We start from the raw sequence: 23,216 nt of genomic DNA, 5'->3' as shown, positions 1-23,216 counted from the left end.
CTGGCTGGCCCCGTCGGTGGAGCAAGCGACTCCTGATCTCCATCCAGGTGCCGAGTTCTAGCCCCACCCTGGGTGTAGAGATTACTTTAAAAAAAAAAAAAAAAGGATAAAAAGCCCCATATAAATAAAGTAACAGGGAGGCACGTACAAACACACGTGTCTGTGTGCGTATTTTGGAGGTGCCGGGGCAGGCAGTCTGGACGCACACACACATCGGCTAGCGCCCGGGACTGGGTTGTGGAGGTAACAGGGGTCACAATTTTCCCTTCCTCACTTCTCCACTTTGGAGCTTTTTGAATGCAATCTTTTTTTTTTTTTTTTTATTGTAATGAAGTGGCATGTTGAAATCCCCACTTTTTTTTATATTTCACTTCCAGTGTAACCCACTTCCGATCTTAATGCGGGCACGAGAACGTCCCGGGACGTAAGACTTACGATCAGCTCCCGGTATTTCTTCTTCAGGGACTGGTGGCGCTCTCGAAGCTGATTGGCCATGAGTTTGTACTGGTCCCTTTCTTGCTGGCATGTGTCCAGCTCCTTGGAGAGGATCAGCAGGGCTTCCTTTTTACTCTCCAGCTTTCTTTTGCACACTAGGTACTGCAAAACAAACACGTCCAAGCAGCTGATCAAACACACCCACAGACCTCCGTTTAACGCGCACTATCTTTAACACACCCTGCAGGCCTGCTTTACTTTTGTTGCATTTTTTAAAATTATTTTTAGAGATCACATATGCAGATGTCTGCAGCAGGTGTACGCCATACAGACTGCTACAGGACGCGACATACGCCCCTCACGACAGAACCAAAACCTTGGATGATCGTGAACTTTGGCAAACTGGATAGACAGATAAAATAATTTAACTGACATATAAGCAAAAAAGCAAAAAAATTTTTTACATGACACAGCTGGACTCAACTTTTGTTTTAAAAGGATCTGTATATTCGGTAAGATGGGGTAAAGTTTTATTAAAATTTAATGAAATGATATACACAGATTATTCAATACAGATTTTGTAAAAATATCGATAACTCCTGGTCACATGTTTTTTACGATTTTATTCTTGATGCTTTGCTGTGTTTTCTAAGTTGTCCAGATTAACCCATATGGCTGTACTATAATAAATAAATAACAAAAAGTGTTACTAGAAATAGCTTCATTGAACTATAAATCACTGCAGATTTTACCTGCCCATTCAGCCCAGCAGACATTTTTCTCACCTGAGAAATGTTTGCTAATTCCACCGAGATGTGTGCAACTTCCGTAATTCCAATGCAGGCACCTGCCACCCAACTCTGTGAGCAAAGTATTTTAGCCACACTTCGATTACGCACCCAACAGGTGGGTACCAGGTACCTAGCTGGAATACAGGGTGTACCTAGCTGGAACTCTTCCTCAGACACACAGGATTTCTTGGTCCCTCCTTCCCCCCTTCCCCTCACCCCTACCCTGACCATGAACCACCCTCAGCTGATAATCACCCAGCACGTGGGCCAGTGTGAGCCTGACCGGGACTCTTTACTTTTCTTGGATATACTGCACCGTCTGGCGTTATTCACGTATGTGAAATGTGGCATTAAATACCTTTTGAATTTGCCCCGTAAAAGACCAAATTCAGAGCATTCATGAAAACAATTTATAGTTTCATTATACACTCTGACATGAGCACTTTGTCATTATGGACGCTCACACAAAGCAGAGAGAGAATCGGCGCTCCCGTACCATTGGAGTCAATGCTCTTTTATGGACAAAAAGCATTACTCATATATAGTGCTTGCTTGGAACTGACTTTGTTAAGTTCAATTTCAAATAAATGAAAGGGGAAAAAGAGTTTTGTGCATTAGCACAATTTTTTTTCCTTAAAAAAAAAAAGTAATTGCTTAGCTTCAAAAACAAAGGGGGAAGAAAAGCCATTCGGAGACAGATTTGAGTTCTAAGAGAGGACGCTTCCACCTTGGGTGAATCTTATTCCCGGCAGTAATGAGGTTGGAATCTTGCCTTAAAATGTCCTGGACTTTTAAGACTTTGACATCGTCTTCGTGGAGGCAAAATGGTTCTGTTGCCACTGTGATTTCTCAGGAGTAAAATCCCCAACGAGTAAATATCAGAGGAGAGTGGCTCAAATATCTCAACTGCAATGTCCTAAGGGAGGTATTGAGATTTCACAGGAAGAAATCCCATTTACACACAATTTAGCAGATCTGCCCTCGTGCCTTCGTGCCTTCGGTGCTTTGCCCACGATCAGCAGCCTCCGTTGTCACTGCCATTAGTATTGGTGGCACAAAGACGGCCACCTTTGTCCCTTCAATTTTTCAGATCCAACTCTGAGGCCGCAAAGGTACTGTCTTCCAACTTTGGGGAAGAAAATCCTAATTGCACGGAGACATGGTAAGGTGCTTTGGCCGAGATTAGCTGGAAGATCTGGCCCACGAAGGGAAGACTGGCAAAGTGGAAATTCACGTTCCCCGACCCTGAACTGCTGTCTGTTAGGATCCAAGACAGAAGCTGTTTCTCCCCCAAGACATGGTTCAAACAGGGCCTCGGAAGCCGTGAAGCGCAGTAATAGGACTCGCTTCCCTGAGGCCTAAAGTACGAAGCAGAAAACAGGCACAAAGGGCTCTGCTGAGACCCAGTGGCCCCGGATCTGGAGAGCAGGATCCCTGCAGTCCCTTCAGGGCATGCAAAACAGGACAATTATACCTTCACCCAAGGGTAAGAAAGCAAACACATCCTAGTAGAACCTAAAGCAGCGGCAACAACAGGGGGATCCCTAGGAACCGCTGCTCAACCGCTCTTCCACGTACTATGGTTTAGAACAGCAAATTGCAAAATTTGCATTCAGTGTCATTTACTTTTGTCAATAGAACAGATCTCAGGCTGGAGCCTCATTTCTTCAAGAGCTCAAAGTGGCGCTGCCCTGGCGAGGGTGGGACGGCTCCCCGGTGGTCCCTCCTGCGGCAGCATCGAGAAGGAACACCGCTCTGTGTCCCCGGGGATGCTCGTGAAAGTGCGGACTCCAGGCCTCAGCTCAGACCCACCGAATTGGAATCTCAGGTACTGGCAGGAATCTGCACTGTTCGCACATGCCCCAGGGGGTTCCTACTGCAGCTGCACTTTGAAAACCCAGGCTCGAGAGGCCTCTAGCTTCGCAAGGTCTCCAGAGTTAGAACCCTAACTACTATAGTTAGAGAGGCCAGCAGCAGCCCATGGATCCAGGGCCAGGGCACGGTCTCAGAACCGTCCCGGGGATAGCTGCGCCTCTTTCTGTAGCACAGAGGGGTTCTGACCAAGTACCAGCACGTCTACAAGTACAAGCACGACTACATTATTCTGCACCTGGCCAAAGAGCCTACGTATGTTATCAAACAATAGAAAACCCTGGGAGAAAAACGAAAAAGAAAGAAAGAAAGAAAGAAAGAAAGAAAGAAAGAAAGAAGAAAAAAGAAAACCCTGGGAGAGGGTGTGTGTGGAGGAGCCGAGACCAGGGGATGGGAAGGAATTTCTCGTACTCGTTCTAAAATGGTTATTGTTTACTCCCTGGGATGGCAGCTGTTAAAATGACCCATTTCCTATCCCTCCAATTGGAAACAAACACCAGAAAAACTGGAAGGAACCGGAAGGGAAGGGTCCTGAAGAGCCTCCTTGTTGGCAGCTCTGAACAACTGGCAAGTGCACGGATCCAGCCCCAGCCTCAGGAGGTTCCACAAATGGAACAGAAAGCCAGGCAAACCAACGTGCTGTGCTCGAGACAGTTCAGCTCCTAGAGGAGGAGGATGGGGGAAGTGTAGACGCCGGAGGAGGTGGACAGTAGAAAATCACCAGGCAGAGCCAGGCGGCCTCCGTCCAGAAGGGGGTCTAGTGAGATGCTGATGGTGAGCTGCGGTGGCCCTGGGAAAGCCACACAACACCAGGAACAGAACAAACACACACCACCTGGAAAATGAGAGGGGTTCCCAGGGTGCCCTGTGATTTGAGGGACCCAGGATTTTAACACCACCATCTAGTATCCTTGGGGGTAATGGGTGTCCTGGAAAACACTGGGGTGGGGAGGGGCTCCAGTCCAGGAGGTAAACCTCGCGTCAAGCCCCCAGAAATTGCTTCCTCTGACTTATCTAGGACAGAGCAGCCTTAACGATTTCCAAAGATCACCCTTGACAGTAGCAATTCAGGAATCCTTGGATAGCAGGGGCCACAGGATGCCACCGGGTGGCAGTGGGTGCTGGGCTGAAGCTGTGCTTGCAATAACAAGCTGATGCCTATGTGGCTGACACTGGCGCCTCTAATATTTCCAGCTTTCCTTTCCTGCCAGGCCCGTGGCAGGCCTGCCCCTCCCCATGCTTTGGAGGAAGGTAGAGCCATGAGACTTGCTTTAGCCCATAAAATAGGCCTAGAGGGGACATGAGGTACTCCCAGGGTGAAAACGCTTAAGAGTCAAGGTAAGAATCGCCGCGCCTTCCCCTCCCCCGTTGCAACAGGTGTGGAAGCAGGTGTGGCTACGGAGATGCCCAAGAACCAAACAGCCGAGAGGGTGATGCCAACACAGCAGACGCCTGCCCTGGAGAGTCGTCTGGGTCCACAGCAAAACTGACATTATCCAGAAGTAAAAGTTTGTGGTGTTAAGGTACAGGGATTTGGGGAGGGGGGGGGGTGTTTGGTACCAGGGCGTAATTTAGCCCATCCTGACTCATGCAGTCCATATCAAAGAATGCGAGCATAGGGAGATGGGCGGAGATGATCTCTGCTTCTGCTGAGCCACCACAACTGGAAGATCCACTATCCCCAGTATTATAACCATGCCCCAAATGCACAGTTTTTGTGACAAATACTTTCCACGTGAGAAGGTGGACCTCAGGTGGAAGAGGTCACGTAATGTGCCGAGGGGCCGCAGAGTCAGAATCCGAACCCAGACCTCTGGAGAGCCAGCCCCTGGAAGCCCCAATTCCTGAAAAACTAAGCATTCTGTGAAAAAGAAAAGAAAGAAAAAAAATACCAGCATATTCGTGGCATCGGTTGCTACGTTGAGTTGGTATTCCCGGCACAGGGAAGCTAAGGAAGGGTGGTTTTGAATTTGGCTACTTTTTAGACCTGGAACAAATGAAGGGAAACTCTGATTTCTGCACCCACTCCCCTCCTAAACTAGGGGACCTGCTCTTCTTTCCTCAGACGAGGCCGGCAGGAAGAAGGGAAAAACAAAAGACTCTCACCTGCGCTCCTTGAGAGGGAGCCAAGTGGAAGCAATAAGGCTTCTCTCCACTTAGAAGAAATGGGATCAACTACCGGGCGTCAGAGAACCAGAGGGTCATTTCCTCCAAAGCGGCCGGGCTGGAACTGTTGTCTGTAAGCTGTAGCTGGTCTCAGCTGCCCACTCAACAAATATTTTCTAGATGCCTCCTCTGGGTGACGCACAGAGCCAAACACTGGTCTCCCAAAGGGATCAACGGTCTTGCTGATTGTTTGTTTCCTTCTGGAAATTTTATTTTATTTTATTTTTTACATTTTTTAATTTAAGCTCAATTTGCCAACATATACTAGAACACCCAGTGCTCATCCCATCAAGTGGGCCCTGCTGATTTTGAAAAGGAAAAACATGATACCCGGATAACAAACCTTATTTCCACAATCCCTTGTGGGTTTTTCTGAATCCCTCCCTCCCCCCAGACGTTCTGAAAACCGAAAACGTGTTCACGTCCCACGAGTGACCTCAGCCAACGTGAGGGTGTTTATGGTCTTTCTGCCACCAACCATGAATATTCATACATTTGCTGAAGACAAATCAACGTGTTTGATTATCGATTAAGTCACTCCCCGGGAGTCAGCGGGGGCCGATACCTAATGTGCCGTATGCTTATGGCATTTCCTCGCAGGGTCCAAGAACTCCTGCATCTGAAATGCCTCTGGGGCCCAAGGATTTTGGACAGGGAACCTGACTTTAACTTGAAAGCCACCCTTGCAAATCTCTACATAGTCCCGGTGACATGTATGGGACTAAAATCCAATCTTCCTCAATCAGTAATTGTCCCAAACCTAAGCATTTATTAGATTCTGACTTCCTCGTTCTGAGCCAGGAAAAACTAAAAGTACGTTACATGCGGCCCATCTCCAGGCTGCCATAATGCTGTGTGTCTGTTCCCACAGCCTCCTGTTTTCTTTCTTTTTTCCTTAGAATTGGCCTCCAGTGCTGGAACCTCACAGATAACCTCACAGATAAGCAACGTGCCCAACTGCAAAGAACAAGGTTCCTGGCTGCCGTCATTTCCAAGTCTGGGGTTGTGACGCGTTCATCGGTGTAGCGAGATCAATTCACTTGCAACCCTTCATTTTCTTTAAAAAAATAAAATAAAAAGATGCCAGTAACCCATGCAATTTCACCAAAACTTTTCTTTTTGAACATGTGTGTAGGAATACACACACACACACACACACACACACACACACACACACCCCTGCATATTTTCACACATTTATTGCAGACCGTCATTCTAGAAGCTTGTACACTACTGTTCTGTAGTAAGGCACTCTGCACGCTTACTCATTCACTGGACAAATATCTAATGAAGGTCACCGAGAAGGGTGAGGGTTGGAAGGGGGTGGTGGGTTTATGGGCAGGGGAGGAAGACTACATGGAGGAGATGGTGCTTAATGAGTTTTGAGAGATGAGTGGGCACAATGACACCCAAATAAAGACTATTCCGTAACGGAGATCATTAGTGCCTTGGGATTGAGGCCCAGCCCTGATTATAACTGATCCCTGCCCTGCCCACCTCACTGAGCTTGAAATGGAAGGTGCTATGCTAGAATTTGACTTTGTACACTTTTTCAAAATTAAAGGTATTATTCTTCTAGCATTTCAAGAGAACAAAACACTTTCACAGACACTCCCTCGTTTGATGGTCTGCATTGTATGACAAGTGCGACATGAACTGTTTTCTCTCATTTGACAAAGTAGCTGAGATTGTCTTTCCCGGACCAGGACTTTTTTTTTTTTTTTTTTTTTTGAGAGAGAAAGAAAGAGAGGAGGAGGAGTGAGTATGAGCAGAGAGAGAGGGAGAAGCAGACTCCCAGCTGAGCAGGGAGCGAGGCGTAGGGCCCGATCCCAGGACCCCGGGATCATGACCTGAGCTAAAGGCAGACATTTAACCGACTGAGCCCCCCAGGCGCCCCTCAGACCAGGACTCTTCACCACAAATTCCAGGCTCTTGTTAGTATCCTCTGTGGTGCCACCTACAGTATTAGGAGGTCCACATATCACCTCTTTCAGGTCTCACCACATTTTTAACAAGACACTTGCAGAGATCATTGTATTCTGAGAGTGGCACATTTTGAGTCATAGTATGTTGAGGCCCTGCTTGGAAGACAGGCAGCTCTCCTGGGGCCTTTTCAATCGTATCGTGGGGAAGGGCTGAGGCGCAAGGGGCCACCTAGCCATCTGCTCAGCCATCAGCCAACTCCATCCCCGAGAATTCCGGCCGGCCGTGTGCTGATGACCACACGGGGCCCTTCACCAGCTGAATCATGAGCACAAGTCACTTGGTTTTTCAAAGGACACTTGCACACGGTTATGTAAGCTGTGATTCAGGCCCTGGGCCCTCTTCTCTTGGCTAACTCAAATCCACTCCCCAACCCCAACCAAGGCATCTCATCCATTCCAATGGTTTTCCTGTCATTTCTGTGCTGATTTCACCCGTATTGGTATCACCAGCTCCCACTCTCATCTGTGTTCCCTCTCATCTCTACCTGGGTGCCTCCATCTGAACACCCGAGAGGCTGCTTGGTCTATGACCACATGAAGCTCTTTGTAACCTCAGGGCCTTTGCACTGCTGTTTCCTCTGCTTGGATTGCATGGCTCATTCCCTGTTGTAATGTCTCCTCAGGAAGCTCGTCCCTGTCTGTCACCACCCAGACTCTCAATCCTTATACTGTTATTTCCTTCATTGCACTTATTACTTGACCTTGAGTTATATAACTATTGGTTTATTTTCAACCTCTCTCTCTCTCTCTCTCTCTCTCCACAGCCACAAGGGCTTTGCTTCTTCATTCCATATGCTACACAATAAGAATAATGCACAGTACATAGTTGGGGCTCAATACGTACATACAATGAATGAGAAAACGTCATCCATTATCTTACCTCGACACCCTGTGACACACGTGGTGTTGTCCCCTTTTTTACAGACTCTCAAACTCACGGCTAGTAGAGACCTCAGGAATCCTCTAAACCAGGCCCCTACCTGCACAGATGAGGAAGCTGGGACTGAGCATGGCCCACTGGCTTACCCAGGGCTGACTAGTAGGGCCCAGAGCCAAAACCCGAGCCGAGGGTTCCTCTCAGCCCAGTGCATCTCTCTCCACACACCAAATCAAGGTGCACATTCCCGGTGAGACATAAATGCCTATAAACTTAGGATGGTGCCTGGTACTTTTTTATGGTGATAAAAATTATTAATATCATAAAAGAGATAATAATAGATGATAATAGGTAGCCTGGTCATCATTCACTAATCGTTACTAACCATAGTATGCTCAGTGCTGTAAAGAGATACAAACGAAGCTCCCAGAAACTCAGGGAAAGACAGTTTAAAGCAATGGTCGAACACGACACCTGAAACTAATGATGAACTATATGTCGGCTCATTGAATTTAAATTAAAAAACAATAATAAGTTAATGGTTGACATATCAGATCAAACTGCAGGATCTGATCAGCCTCTTTATCTCCAGCCAGAAGGAACTGGGATTCCTACGTTTGGATCTTGGCTTGATCACTCGCTTGGTCTGTGATCAGTTACTTAGCTGCTCTGTGCCTCAGTTTCTCCACTTGTTGAATGGGTATAATGCTAGTGCCTTCATAGGGCTAATATGAGAATTAAAACAACTAGTACGTATAAAACATTTAAAATAGTGAGTGCTGCATGTGTGTTGCTCTTCTACTAGTTTTAATCGCAAGGAGAGGATCACAGCTCAAAGAGTGGGAGGAAGATGTGAACATTATTTAAAATGGATCCCCGAGGACGGGTGGGGGGTGCATTGCGTTTGGGAATAGATGGCGTTGTGACAGGTAATGGTGATGGGAAAACACTATTCCCGGTAGGGACACAGCCACGGCGAATCACAAAGGTGAGACACGGGAAGACGTGCTGTCGGGACAGAGAACGACACGCCGGGCTCTCTTGGGGGGGGGGGGGAGGCACGAAACCTGCATCGGATAGAGCTGGAAGGAGCGACAGGTGGGCGGTGAGGTCAGAAGGGGCCTGGAAGTGGTGCTGGGAGCTCAGGTTCTTTTTTTTTTTTTTTTTTAATTTTTTTATTTATTTATGATAGTCACACACAGAGAGAGAGAGAGAGAGGCAGAGACATAGGCAGAGGGAGAAGCAGGCTCCATGCACCGGGAGCCTGATGTGGGATTCGATCCCGGGTCTCCAGGATCGCGCCCTGGGCCAAAGGCAAGCGCCAAACCACTGCGCCACCCAGGGATCCCGTGAGCTCAGGTTCTATTCTCCCGGCAAGCAGGAGCCCTGAGGGGCTCTGAACGGGGCGGGGGGGGGGGGGTGACATCAAGAATCCTTTGAGGAAGACAATTTTGTCCTGGCATCACGGGGCGTAAGTTATCTTTGTCTACACAGCTTGGGTAAAATGGGTTGCCAAGCTCACGGGGCAGGCCGTGGGGACCAGGGCCGGCTTTGCAGACACACCTGGGCATCTCGCGGTTTGACCTGGTCAAGCCTGCAAAGAACACACGGCCTTGGCTGATCCCTAATACGGATCCTGTTATCACCCTGGGTAGTGCGAGTCTGTGAGGTGGGCTGCTACCCAGGCAACCGGAGGCGGGCAGGGGCCCACCTGCGCCACGGCAGCTGGTGTCAGAATCCTGCCAGCGGCCGAGTGGGTCGCGTGGCGGCCCAACCGCTTGTCAAAGGCTTGAGCCCAGCAGGACAAACCACAGGAAAACGCCCCACTTTCGGGTCACATGGGTGGGGCCCAGGGGTAGGCACCCGGTTCTCGTGCTCCCATGTCTGCCCCCGGTCTAGGCGTACTTCCGCCTGGGCAAGGGTGGTACAGGGCCCACGGGATACGTGCTCTCCTCCCTACCCAAGAGAAAGGAGAGTTTGGGGTTGGTTCCGGTAAAGAGGAAGGAGGAGACAAAGTCGTACTTCCCCCAATGTCTGCTGTGCGCCAGGCGCTGCGAGGACTTAATAATAACGAGAAGTAGGCCTCTGTTTAATTACGATGGCAGGCGGAGCGGCCACTACAGCGAACACTGCTGTGCTCGATTGTCCGAAATGCCCGACTGCAAACATCACGTTCAACCCCCACAGCCGCCCGCGAAGTAAGTCGTACGATTAGCCCCACGTTGGAGGCGAGGACGCTGAAGCTCCGCGGGGTCAGGTCCCCTCCCCTGCTGAGTGGTGAGGAGCGGAGCCAGACGTTCACTTCTCGGCCGGGCTCCTCTGGCTGTAAGCCACGGTCACGATCCTGTGACGGAGGACGTGTGGGAAGGCCACTGGCACCCACAGAGCGGGCCCGAGGACAGAGGACTCACAAACAAGGCGGCGGCTGGGCGACTGCGGAGCCAGGAGGCAGGACGAGGAGCAGGAAAGACCAGGCCAGAGGCCCGCGATCTGGGTGGGCCCAACCCCGTCACGGTTCAGCCTCTACGGCTCTGCCCAAGGGCCCCCAGCCGGCCTATGGCAGAGCCTGTGCCAGCCCCCCCGCACCCAGGCTGCAGTCCTGGGCTCCCCCCGCCGATTACATCCAGGGGAACACCCTCCAAAGCGGGGTGTGGCTGGAAGTGAGAAAACAATGAATGTTCGCCACACTCACCCGGTAGATCCATCGTGCTGAGCTTACTCCTCAACTCTGCTAAGATCCCCCCTTCTGGGGGCTTACGGATACGGGTGGAAGAGGAAACAGCGGGCATTTAATAAGAATTCCTTTTATTTTAATTGACCTCAGAGACTCTATTCATCATACCCAGAGACACATATGCAGAGGTGAGGCTTACAGGCTGCGGCGAGGTCTACAACTACCGATGGGAGGAAGGGGGGAAAGAAACAAACCCCCCAGAAGAAACAACTAGACCGGGTAATCGGTGACACGGGAACGGAATAAACTTGGTAAAATACGCCCACTTTTCGGCAGGTATACTAGGTACCATGAAATACTTTTATTATCCTCTCAAAGATAGATTTCTTTCGAGCTGCATTTCAATTATATTTTTAAGGCACAACTCACAAGCCATCCGTCGATGTTAATTCATGCCCGCACGCAAACACCATGAAGGCAGCCTGGTGCTTATCACCTTAAGAACCCGGGCCCGCGGTCTTCACCACCGAGCGCCTTTTATCTACCCGCTTACTGTTATCTGCAATAAAGCACATCATAATTCGCTACAAGGAAGATCATAATAATTAAGTGTCTATCTGACGGACTACATTGCTAGTTAGATGGCTTTACAACCAGATACGCGCTGAGAGAGATGAAGGTGCGGGATGTCGGGGAGGGGACCTCTCCCCTGCCTCCAACGGTGACTCCTGCTCCTTGGCGACTCTCGCTGATGGGACCGGGCGGGTTTCCTCACAAGCTGCTGCAGGAACCTACCTGCTAAGCCCCAGAGGCTTCGCGGCGTGATGATAAATACGTGTGGCTGAAGGGTTCACGTTCAGGAATAACTGAGTAACTTCTCAATTGCAGATTTGTCCTTTTCTCAGGGGCATTTCTTCCCCTGCTCCCCCTCCTACTCTGCCACCGTCCTCTTCCTACCCTGTCTTCCAGCCTCCATCCAGGAACACAGCTTCAGGTAAACAGTAGTCAACAACCGACAGAACTTCAATTTCAGGGGCGCCTGGGTGGCTCAGCCGGTTAAACATTTGCCTTGGGCTCAGGTCTTGATCTCAGGGTCCCGGGATCGAGCCCCCATCAGGCTTCCTGCTCAGTGGGGAGTCTGCTTGTCTCCTTCTGCCTTTGACCCTCCCCCTGCTCACACTCTCTCTGTCTCTTAATAAATAAATAATCTTTAAAAAATAAGTAGCGGACAGCCCTGGTGGCTCAGCAGTTGAGCACCTGCCTTCGGCCCAGGGCCTGATCCTGGAGACCCAGGATCGAGTCCCATGTCGGGCTCCCTGCATGGAGCTTGCTTCTCCCTCTGCCTGTGTCTATGCCCCTCTCTCTCTCTCTCTCTCTCTCTCTATCTCTCATTAATAAATAAATTTAAAAATAATAAAAACTTTTAAAAAAATAAAAAATAAGTAGCTTAAGCTTCAGACAAACCACTCCCCCCATTCCTGGAACCCCCACTTTGCCCTGCCCAGTTATGTCTGGCGGGGACCATCAATGACAGTCTCATCTCCCTACCTGTCTAGTCCACGTACCAGTCCCTTTGAAAACCATAAACCAGGTCCTGCCACTCACTCGTCTTTAAAAATATCTCCATTAAGGAGATTGACAATCAAGAGCTCTTCGCTGTCTGGCTGCAATCCACCTGACTCTCCCTGGCTCCTGAGAGCCACGTGACCTGCTGGGTACACCTTCACTAGGGCATCACAGCCACCCGCCCACCCGTCTGCCTCCCCACAGACCGACGCCTCCCTACAGCCAGGGTCCCACTCGTTCACCTTTGCATCCCCAGGGCCAAGCTCCTCACCAAGAGTGAGTGCCCAATAAATATTTGAGAAATAAGTGAATTTTGGTTCCCACTAAGCTGAAATATATAAATGTACATAACATAGAAATACATATATGTATATATGTTTATTTACATATTTGTAATACCTCTTCTAGTAAGCTAATCAGTTATAACTTACTGTTAAGCCTAAATCTCTAAATTCCATTGTAGCATCCTTTACAAACAGAAGTCTGTTTGCAAAAAACTTGCCATGTATGGGGAGGGCACAAGACAGCTCCTACAGAATCAGCAAAATGGCCTTTGCATTTTCACCTTGTTTTTATTGCTTAGGACGAGCACTTCCCCACATCCCAAGGGCACAGACTTCCTTTACCACCTTCATTCTCTGCGTCGGCAGCTTGGAGACACACACGGAACTGTGCCGGGCCAAGTGGGGGCCCGTATGGAGTAAGATGCTAAGTGAGGCCAGGCCCACACGGACGGTCCCGTCGCTGAGGTCCTGCAGGCCACAGGCATCCCAGCCGTGCTGCACTGACTCCCCAACGCCTGGGGGAGTGGCCTTTGCTGGCCACGACTGTACCCCACTTTCCAACTGTACGGCTCCTGAGCGTGTCCGCAGCCCTGTTCTAAATCTGTGTTCGCCTCTGTAATTTTTAGATAACATTTCAGCAATTTCGGGTTGGTGACTTAATGATTCTCATGCCATTCTCTGAGAGGGTTTTTTTTTTTTTTTTTTTTTATGATCTTTCTCGGAGTCACCACGGCAGTTTCCCTACTTCAGGATTACTTTCGACAGGCAAACTTTGATTATTTGAGGGCCCCAGGGGATGTGCTGAAATTTAAGTTAAGTGAGATTTCAGGTAATTGGAAGAGTTTATAATGTGAACTCGAGTAGCTGGGAGGTATGTGAGATTCACTGACAGTCTTGGTTAACCGAAGTGAGGAATGGCGAAGGCTTGCCTGGATACCTATTTCAATCCTTCGCTCCTATTATTTCTCCCTTCTTCCCTCTCCCCGTCTTCTCGGTCTCTACTGTCTGGGCGTGCCCCCTTTTCTTCGCAGGCCTACAAAGATGAGGAGGAAATGCAAGGAGAAAAGACTGGCTTTCCTTCTAGTTGGCCATACAGGGGCCGGGGAAGCCCTCTTCATTTGCTGAAGATTTTTTAAAATCATCGCTCGCCTAGAGGGAGCTTGCACCCTCCCCACTGCTGGGTTGATGGGAACTTGCCTCTGGCCAAGGTGCTGACGGCAGGCTGTGCAATTCTGGTTCGTTTCAGAGATCCAGCGTTCATGCAATGACATATTATAACACACAACAGTCACATGTGGAATGTGATGACAGATTCGCTCGTCACTTCGTTATAGGATAATAATTCAATTCGGTCGCAGAAAGCTTTTCTTGTGGGCCAAGTAGCAATAAAAAGCCAGCAAAGCATGGACAACATTTTGGTCAAACTATCTTTAAAAGCTATAAAATTGCTGTGGCTCATCTTCCCCTGGTCTCAAAAAGAAATTGTAAAAAAACAAACCCTAAAACCCCTACCACTGATGAGCCACGGCAGCCACTGTACATCCAACCGTTCCTAACTTCTCAGATCTGCCCCCAAACACTGTGAGGCAGAGGGGACCTCTAGCAGTGCCTCTGCTTTATAGACGAGGCTCAAGGGATGGCATTTGCAGGACTACAGCTGATTCCAGGACTATCCTTTAACTAAGGGACTTTGGGAGGCATGGAGGCAAAGGGCCCATTGACAGACACAACATGGCACCTGGGATTTAGAGTGAAATGACTTGGCTCTCACGGCCATCACCTATGACTGGCCATGAGAAGCCACTCACCCTCTTCTGTTCATCACTTTCCCTTTTCATAAATGCTGTGTGAATGACCATCATCTTAGGGGTCATCTCTGTGCCCAAAGGGGATTCGGAGTTTTGCATATATAAATCATTAATCCTTATCACAACCCCAAAATGTAGACATTATCCCTTTCTACAGATGAAGAAGCTAAAGCTCTAGATTTTTTTTTTAAGTCACGCAACTTGTAAGTGGCAATGATGGGATTTATTTTTTTTAAGATTTTTAAATGTATTTATTCATGAAAGACAGAGAGAAAGAGAGGCAGAGAGACAGGCAGAAGAATCCTACAGATTCTGTAAGACAATTCATGAGTGGAATATAAGAAATAGTGCAAGGGACGATAAGGGAAGGAGAGGAAACTGAACGGAAAAAATCAGAGGGGGAGACAAACCATGAGAGATTCTGAAATCTGGGAAACAAACTGAGGGTTGCTGGAGGGGAGGAGAGTGGGGGGATGGGGTAACTGGGTGAGGGGCATTAGGAGGGCACGTGATGTGATAAGTACTGGGTGTTACACTAAATGTTGGCAAATTGAATTCAAATTTAAAAAATAAAAAATAGGGATCCCTAGGTGGCACAGTGGTTTGGCGCCTGCCTTTGGCGCAGGGCGCGATCCTGGAGACCCGGGATCGAATCCCACGTCGGGCTCCCGGTGCATGGAGCCTGCAGTCTCCCTCTGCCTGTGTCTCTGCCTCTCTCTCTATCTCTCTGTGACTATCATAAATAAATAAAAAATTAAAAAAAATAAATAAAAATAAAAAGTTTTTTGAACAGACACTTCAAAAAAATTTTTTTTAATTAAAATGCACTGAGTGGGGCACTTGACGGGATGAGCACTGGGTGTTATTCTGTATGTTGGCAAATTGAACACCAATAAAAAATAAATTTATTATTTAAAAAAAGGCACTCGAGGGGTGTCTGGGTGGCATCCAACTCCTATTTCAGCTCAGGTCATGATCTCAGGGTTGGGAGATTGAGGCCCGCGTTGGGCTCCACGCTGGGTATGGAGGCTACTTCAGATTCTCTCCCTTTCCTTCTGCCTCAGTCCCTCCCCAAACCACTTCTCACATGATCCCTTTTTCTAAAAATAAATAAAATATATTTTTAAAAAAATGTAAAAAGCACTCGATAAATCTAAAGGCACCAATCTTATTAATAATCACAATAATCCAAAGAACTGCACCTGCCCTTTTCAAAAAGAGAAAACCATCTTTATTCCTAACTTTGTCAGAACTTGCCTTTCTGAAAAATGTCATCTCCCTGCTGGGATGAATGTTCCATAAGAGGGTCAGAGTGCTCCAGATGAAGATGTGACTCAAGATGGAGCATTTGTTGGAACATTCCCTGGCTCCCATCTCTGGGATCCTTGAGTCAGGTGCAGATACTCCAAAGCAAGGAGGTGTTCCATCCCCATCTGCCCCCAAAAGGCAGTCATCTGCAGACTGGAGATCTTGAAATCAGACATGCAAATCCATCACCATTTTAATTCTCCAAGTAAACAGGGCTCTTACCACCATCTGCCTCTAAGATGCCAACCAATCGTGATCATAGCTCCCCCAGGGATTCTCTCTGCGTGACAACCACAGAGTCATCATTAAAGGGCCACTTGGGCCCCCATTTCTGCCTACAGGATGAAGGTGTCCCCAGATGAAGCCTGTGGCTGGGAGCTGGATTTGCCCTCTCTCTACACTTAGCTCATAGTCTTCTGAGCACCGCTAATTTGCTCCTGCACTTGTTATCAGATTCTTCCCACCACCTCCAGCCAGCACTGATCAGTGAGAAATTTCCTTCAACAAGAACTGCCAGTTCAGAACTCAGCCCCACAGCGGCAAGTTAGGTAGAGATTCAGTCCAGAACATAGGTTAGATGTGCAATCCTGGTGACTCAAATCACAGGAGTTTTCAGGGGACAGACTAAACTGTAAAGATTTCTTAAGGCTAGGGCTCTGCCCAGGTCTCTGGCTGGTAATGGTGCAAATGGATCAATTGTGCTAGCACAGGGCTCCTGTGGGTGACCTGAATTTATCATGGCATTCAGGGAGGATGACAAATCCTCACTGGCTCCACATCACCAATGAGCCACCAGCCAATACTGGCATAATTTTAGTGCTTCCCTTGTTTCCATTTGTCCACCACCATCATGGTTCATCAGAAGAGCATTAAAATGACAATAAAACGGGTTGTTCTAGCTTATTCTTCAGCAAGTAGAGACATAAGACCTGACACTTAAAAAGAATTCCTTTGGGGAAGACATGCTTGGGCATTTCTCTTTCAGTAAGGAAATTCAATGATAATCAGGATCACTACAGACAACAGTGTCAAAGGGACTGACTAAATACATGGCCAGGCTGACCATTCTGAAAAGAGGTGAAATTTCCGAGGCAGAGACATCTAAAAGGATATGGATGACAGTGGACATCCTGAGTAAGACCCAGAGCTTGGGGGAGGTGCAGAGTGCGGGGGTCAGATTTTCCTGGATTCCATCTCTCTGCCCTGCCAGTTCTAGCTGAATGACCTCCAGCAAGTTAATCCATCTCTTGCTGAGCCAAAGACACCTCATTTACAAAATGGGGACGATGATAGTACCTAGTTCATAGGGTTTGTGAGGTTAAAGGACATAATGGAACAAGGTATTTAGTCCAGTAACTGGCATGTAGCTGGCATTTACTGAGATGTTATCTTTATCATCATCACCATCGTCATCATCATTATCAACATCATCACCCTCCAGCATCATGTTCATGGCTATCATTAGGACTGTTGCTGGCCATACTGTGTGGGAGGGCACAGAGACCAAAGTAGTTAGATCAAGTCTTTGGGAAAGACCTACCAAGCCTGAGGGGTCTAGTTCCCAGACATGACCATGGAGGCATCAGACAAAACACTGATGGCAGACCTTCCTCCACCACTTATTGGATGCCAGGGACGGCTCTGGGCACTTCACACGCATTAGCTCATTCGGTCCTCACAATGAGGTCCTATGAGGTGGGTATTACTATGATCCCCGACATCCACATAAAAATGTTGGCCAAGAAGATGGAAGCAGAAGTGTCCTGGGAGACTTCTGGGAAATTTCCTTAAAGGAAGGAGCACACTCTTCTTCATGTCTTCTCCCTCCTGCAAAATATTGATCCCAAAATGGAAAGCTCCACTCTTGGAATGGTGGATGAGAGAAACAAGCGATGCCTAGGTCCCTGACAAACTAAGCCAACATATCAGCCCTAAACTGTCTTCCTCTAAATTCACTGTACTCGAGGGAGAAATACAGAGAACTCTATCTTATCTAAACCACCGCTGTTTCTGGTATTAATCCTAAATTATATGCCAACATGCCTAAACAACTGATATTGAGGAAATTGGGTACCTTTTAATGTAAGATATGTAACTGGATTCATAACAGAGCCCTGTGTCACCACTGGCAGGTGTCACTGGATATCCATGACACGAAAGCACACAAGTGCTATTCCGAGGTTTCAATAGAATTTAAGTGAGAGAATACTTCCCTTTTGGCTTGATAATTCAAAATACGTGCCTCCTGAACATGAGCACGACACCATGGCAGGTCTGTTCGGTCGCTCACTCACTCATTCATCTGGTGAGGCTATGGAGGTGGCGGGGAGGGGGGTGGTGGGGGGACACAGACTTTGGAGTCAGAAGAACCTGGGGGTTCAGATCCCAGCTCTTGCATTACCAGCATATTCTCTTGTCTTTACTTACCAACTCTTAGCCATACTGGTCACAGCGACTGAAATGGTGGTAACTCCAGTTGGCTCTCAAGGCTGTTGTGAGGAATTAATGAAACGCGTACAGCAAGCGTCGGCACATTAAACAGTGCCCAACAGCTGTTTCCTTTTTCCTTCCACAACGTGCCTGAACCAAACCTTATCTGCCCGGCACATGACAAGGGCTTAATAAATGGAAACAACAACTTTACCGCTGTTACTAATACTGATGATACTGGGAGAGTCGTAGCAATCACGGCAGTGCCGCAGTCATAGTAATAGTGGTAGTAAAATCCTCGAAAGCTCAGTGCCGAGAGAGGGTGAGAAAGCAAGGAAGGTCCCCAGATGTACGTGGTTAATGCCTGCATGATCAAAACTGAACTGTTCAGCGCTGGGAAGGAGACAGGTTCTGGGGAAGCATAGAGTTCTTTCCATGAATCCTTGTGAATGTTCCTCATAATTGAAACAGCTGTTTTCCTTGCTCACCAAGCAATCCTATAAACTTAAAAGAACCTCTCTCTAAATCCAGGTGTTTAAATTGCCCAATGAATTCCTCTCCTCTTTTATTTTTATTTATTTTTAAAGATTTTATTTATTTATTTTAGAGAGAGAGAGAGAGAACGTGTATGCACACACGAGCAGGGGGAGCCAGAGGGAGAGGGACAAGCGGACTCCCTGCTGAGCAGGGGGCCCGACACGGGGCTCCATCCGAGGACCCCAGGATCATGACCTGAGCTGAAGGCAGACGCTTAACCAACTGAGCCACCCAGGTGTCCTCCTCTCCTTTTCTAAAAATGAATTTTTAAGATGAAGTTGAAGGATGGGATGAACACACACCCTAGAATTTGTTCTCCTGTACAGATGTTTATACACCACATGGTAGGATGCGAGATGCCCCTGCCAATGCACGGGGGGTGGGGAGGTGATTAGGCCATTCAGCATAACTCACATGTATCCAAAGAACCTAACTGAACCAGGGAAGGCATAAACCAGCCATTGCAAAATACCACAGGAAAATCTTAAAGTCACTGCCCCCCCCCCCCCCCCCCCGCAGCTTCTTCTGGAGCTTGAGAAAACCCTGATGTCAGACACCTGGGCATTCTGATAGTGGGAAATAATGCAGTAAGACAGCAAATGTATGGCTTGCCAATACCGTGGAATCACATGCTGCCATAGAGACTGATGTGGGTGACGCTGATGAGTTAGTGACATGGGAACTAGTCACTACTTATTGCTGAATGGGAAAAAGGACAAGTTATTAAAACAGCATCCAGTGAGGATTCAAAATAATGGTTACGGGGGTAGGGCGGGGGTGAGTTGACTGGGAAGGGTGTTCGGTGTCTTCCGGGGAGCTGGGACTGTTCTAGATCTTGACCTGGGTGGTGGTCACACAGGTGTGTGCACTTGCAAAAAGGCATTGAACGTTCACTGTGTGCACTCACTCTACATGCCTTAGCCTCAATGCAAATGGGAAAAAAAATAAAGCGGCATATGATATAAACTCATTTTCAGAAATAAAGGCACGGAGGGCACCTGGGTGGCTCAGTCAGTTAAGCATTTGACTCTTGGTTTTGGCTCAGGTCATGATCTCAGGGTCCTGAGATGGAGCCCATGTTGAGCTCCATGCTCAGTGTGGAGTCCACTTGAGATTCTCTCTCTCCTTTTCCCTCTGAACCTGCCCCCCTAACCTGCTCACACACTCTTTCTCTCTCTAAAATAAATAAATAAAATCAGAAAGAAAGACAGACAGGCAGGCATGGAAAGATCTCCGAGAGATTATCTAGTATATTATTAACAGCAGTCAGCTCTGGGTACTGGAATTAAATTTTCTTTTAAACATACCCATATTTTCTAAATTTGGGGAGCGTGTCAATCTGCCCAGATATTTAAAGTTAAATCCATCCTGACCCAAACTTTGAGCATCTCTAGGTAACACCTTCAGCCCCTCACTCTTCTCCTGCACCTGCCCTTTCTTCTTCACTCACAGATTCAGGCTGGCAAGGGCCGGACCCTCACTGCTGCCTCAGGAACTCCGTGTGATGGGCTCGAGGAGGCAGGGCTTGGGGGGACGGCTCCGCGGCACTGTTAGACTCACACACTTGTGCAGAGCCTCCGTTCAGACAGGTGGGGGCCACCTGCTGCACCTGCCTTCAGCCTACACGCGGAGGTGGCGTCCTGACCGTCCTTCAGTTACGCTCACATCTGCAGGTGTCCCTGACACCGCTTCTGCTCAACTTCCAGCCTCTACCGAAGCCTGGACAGGGATCTGGGATCAGAGCCCAGAGGGCTCTAGCTCAGCTCCAGTTCTTGGGCTTTGATCCTGGCGTGAGAGTGCGGAGGGTACGAACCCGAGCCTTCCAGGGGGAAAACACCTGACCTGAAGCTAAGAGGCCTGGCTTCACACGCTCGCTTCTTGCCCAGTGACCACCAGAAGGACTCTGAATTCCCATTTCTTCATTTATAAAAGGACACCCCCCGCCCTGCTCCTTCTAGCTGACAAGGCGGTTTCGAGGATAAAGGAATGGAGAGGAAGGTGACAACATCCTGCTGGCTTCTGCACCCCAATTTTTAGCCAAGTGCCTGAGGCTGCATTTAAGCCTCTTAAGCATCAGCAGAAAACATGCAATGTGAGGCACTGTTTTTATTATTTCTTACGACAAGAAGATGACCACAGGGACCAAAGAGATTGCACAGCTGCTTTGCATGGAAGTCGGCCGTGGGGGCAGACAGCCTTGCAGCAGGCCTCTCTCCTCTCTGAGCAGAGGCAGAGATGGGTGACGCTCCGACGCGCCTTAATACAGGTCAGAGCCTGTGACAGAAAGTAGCTCTTCTAACCCAAGGATTTCCCACCCGCAGCTTCTGCCCAACTCTTTTCAAGCAGTATATCTGGTACGATAAAATTTCAGTTTGGAAGAAAAGGAGGGGAGAGAAGGGGCGGCTGGGAGGGAGAGAGGGAGGGAGGTAATGACTTCTGGGAAATTCATAAATCCCTCGGAGCTTATTAAAAGGAGATTTGACTTAACTGCCTTTAAAAGATCACAATCTGTATTTTGAAGGTCAGAGGGTCTGCGAGATCAGATGGCTAAGAGGGGACTTCGGGGGAAGAGACAAAAGAGGATGTTGTGACCAACAGAAAACGGATGTCCTTGTTTTAATTCAGTTGGGGTTTTCTACTCGAGTAGTAGTGGAGCACCCGACAGGTTAGTCCTCTCTCTCGGACTTGCCGACCCCGAGCAGGCCTCTGTGCTGGGTGCCACTGCAGATGCGGAAATGCATGCACCCGTTCCTTCTCCAGGTTACCCCCAGCTGGCGGAAGGGTGTGTGCATGAACAATCCCAACCTAGGGCGGCCGGGGAGACGCTCGTCGCAGGGGGCACCCGGGTGGGATGGGATCACAGAAGGCCAAGGCCTTCCGGGTGGAGGTTAAAGTGGTTACGACTGAGCCTTGAGAGGGGCGTGAGAAGAAGCAAGGGAACCAGCGTTCCTGCCAGGGGGCCCAGCCTGAGCAAACAGCAGGTGTGTGGAAACACAGGCGTCGTCGGGTGGAGACCCAGAGTGGTTCTGTGCGACAGGAGCACAGGCCATGCGAGCGGAGAAGTACAAGGCTGGGACATTTGCTTTGGATGAAGGTAAGCGAGGCGGTGACAATGGAGTCTGGGCCCAAGGGAGAGCCAGGAAGGGTGAGAGTGTGGCAAGGCAGCGGGGACACAGGAGGCAGGGAGGCTGATGAGGACGCGCCTCCTCCGGGGACGAGGCCACCACGCATTCCTTGTAAGTGAGCACTGTGACCCGAGCCCTCAAGCCAGCTCCCCAACAGGCTTACTCCAAACCAATCGAGGTGGGTAGAGGGGTCAGCAGGCGCTCTGAAGGCCAGACAGGGGTGCGAGCAGCCCCAGACCAGACTCGGGGACCAGCAGGAAGGACGCGAGGCCAGAGGGGGCCTCAGAGGGGAGCACGCGAGAGGCCGAGGACGTGGAAGGCACCCAGGGGTGGGCCCGGTGACCTGCGAGCAGGCTGGAAGGTCTGGCAGCGCAGAGCCCGTCAGGAAAGACGGAAAGCTTAGGGACTGACCCCAGCGGCACTGCCCAGACTGGAGCAAATTAGGAAGCAAACTGGAATTGGCTCAACAAAGGGGGGTCTAGCCCTGGCACCTCCCACACTACCTTGGTCACGGGGCTGCAGACGGCAGCGCAGGCAGGCACGTCGGCCCACACCCGCTCAGTGTGAATTCTCAGTGGCCTCCTGTTGACAACGGCAGCTGACACGTCACCTCCCTCTGCAGGGGCATCTCTGAAGCCCTGGGAAGGGTTTTCCTGAAGCCCGGGCAGGGACTGGACCGCCACCTCGGCTCTGGGGGGCTGGGGGACCTTCAAACACACTCTCACATACGTCACCTGCTTTACCCTCATCCTAGGTGAGAGACACAGATAACGTCATCCTCATTGTATAAAGTCCAGAGAAACTGAGGTCTTGGAGGAGTCATGAGGTTTGCCCACCGGTGAGTAGCTCCGTCCTGGTGGAGCTCGCTGACCTGACGCCCCGCTGCAGCCTGAGCCAGGCAGCTGGGGCCACGGGGACACTCACTGTCAGCTTCCTCGGGGCTGTGATCCGTGCAGGGGAGAGCCTGGGAGTGGGGCCCAGCAGCAGCCGAGCAGGGCTGGCTTCATAGAGACCCTCGGAAATGCCAACACGAACCATTTCCTCCCTCCTCGCCTTGACTTCATTCCCTCTCTTCCTCCTCTCCTTCCCTCCTCGAGTACCTGCTGAGTCTCACGTGCTGGCACCTGTACCACATGCTGTTGGCCGCCCGCCTCCCGGAGGGTCCCCATCCTCAGGCACCACCAGTCCCTTGCTCGTCATGCTGTCCATGGCCCCCCACACCACCTTCCCAACTCAGAGACACTATCCACTTCCCACATAAAATACGCCAGGCCCAGGGCAGGGACGAAACTCAAGTGGAGGATGTGACGCTTGAGCTGGGCCTCAAAGCATGTGGCGGAGGTCACCTCGGGGGCGAG

The 23,216-nt window shown here is 49.4% G+C and overlaps 1 protein-coding gene across 2 annotated transcripts in view; it reads right to left on the bottom strand.

Moving 5' to 3' along the window:
- The window catches only part of CCDC149 (coiled-coil domain containing 149), a 103,240-nt gene that overhangs the window by 68,230 nt on the left and 11,794 nt on the right, over positions 1-23,216 (bottom strand). For both annotated transcript variants that reach the window (XM_041752841.1, XM_041752842.1), the window contains exon 2: positions 436-597. In XM_041752841.1, coding sequence (XP_041608775.1) covers positions 436-597 — 162 coding nt within the window. The remainder of the gene's footprint in view (positions 1-435; positions 598-23,216) is intronic.

This window comes from Vulpes lagopus, chromosome 4 (assembly GCF_018345385.1).
Source record: "Vulpes lagopus strain Blue_001 chromosome 4, ASM1834538v1, whole genome shotgun sequence".
Taxonomy (NCBI): Eukaryota; Metazoa; Chordata; class Mammalia; order Carnivora; family Canidae; genus Vulpes; species Vulpes lagopus.
This window is presented reverse-complemented; position numbering and strand designations above follow the sequence as displayed.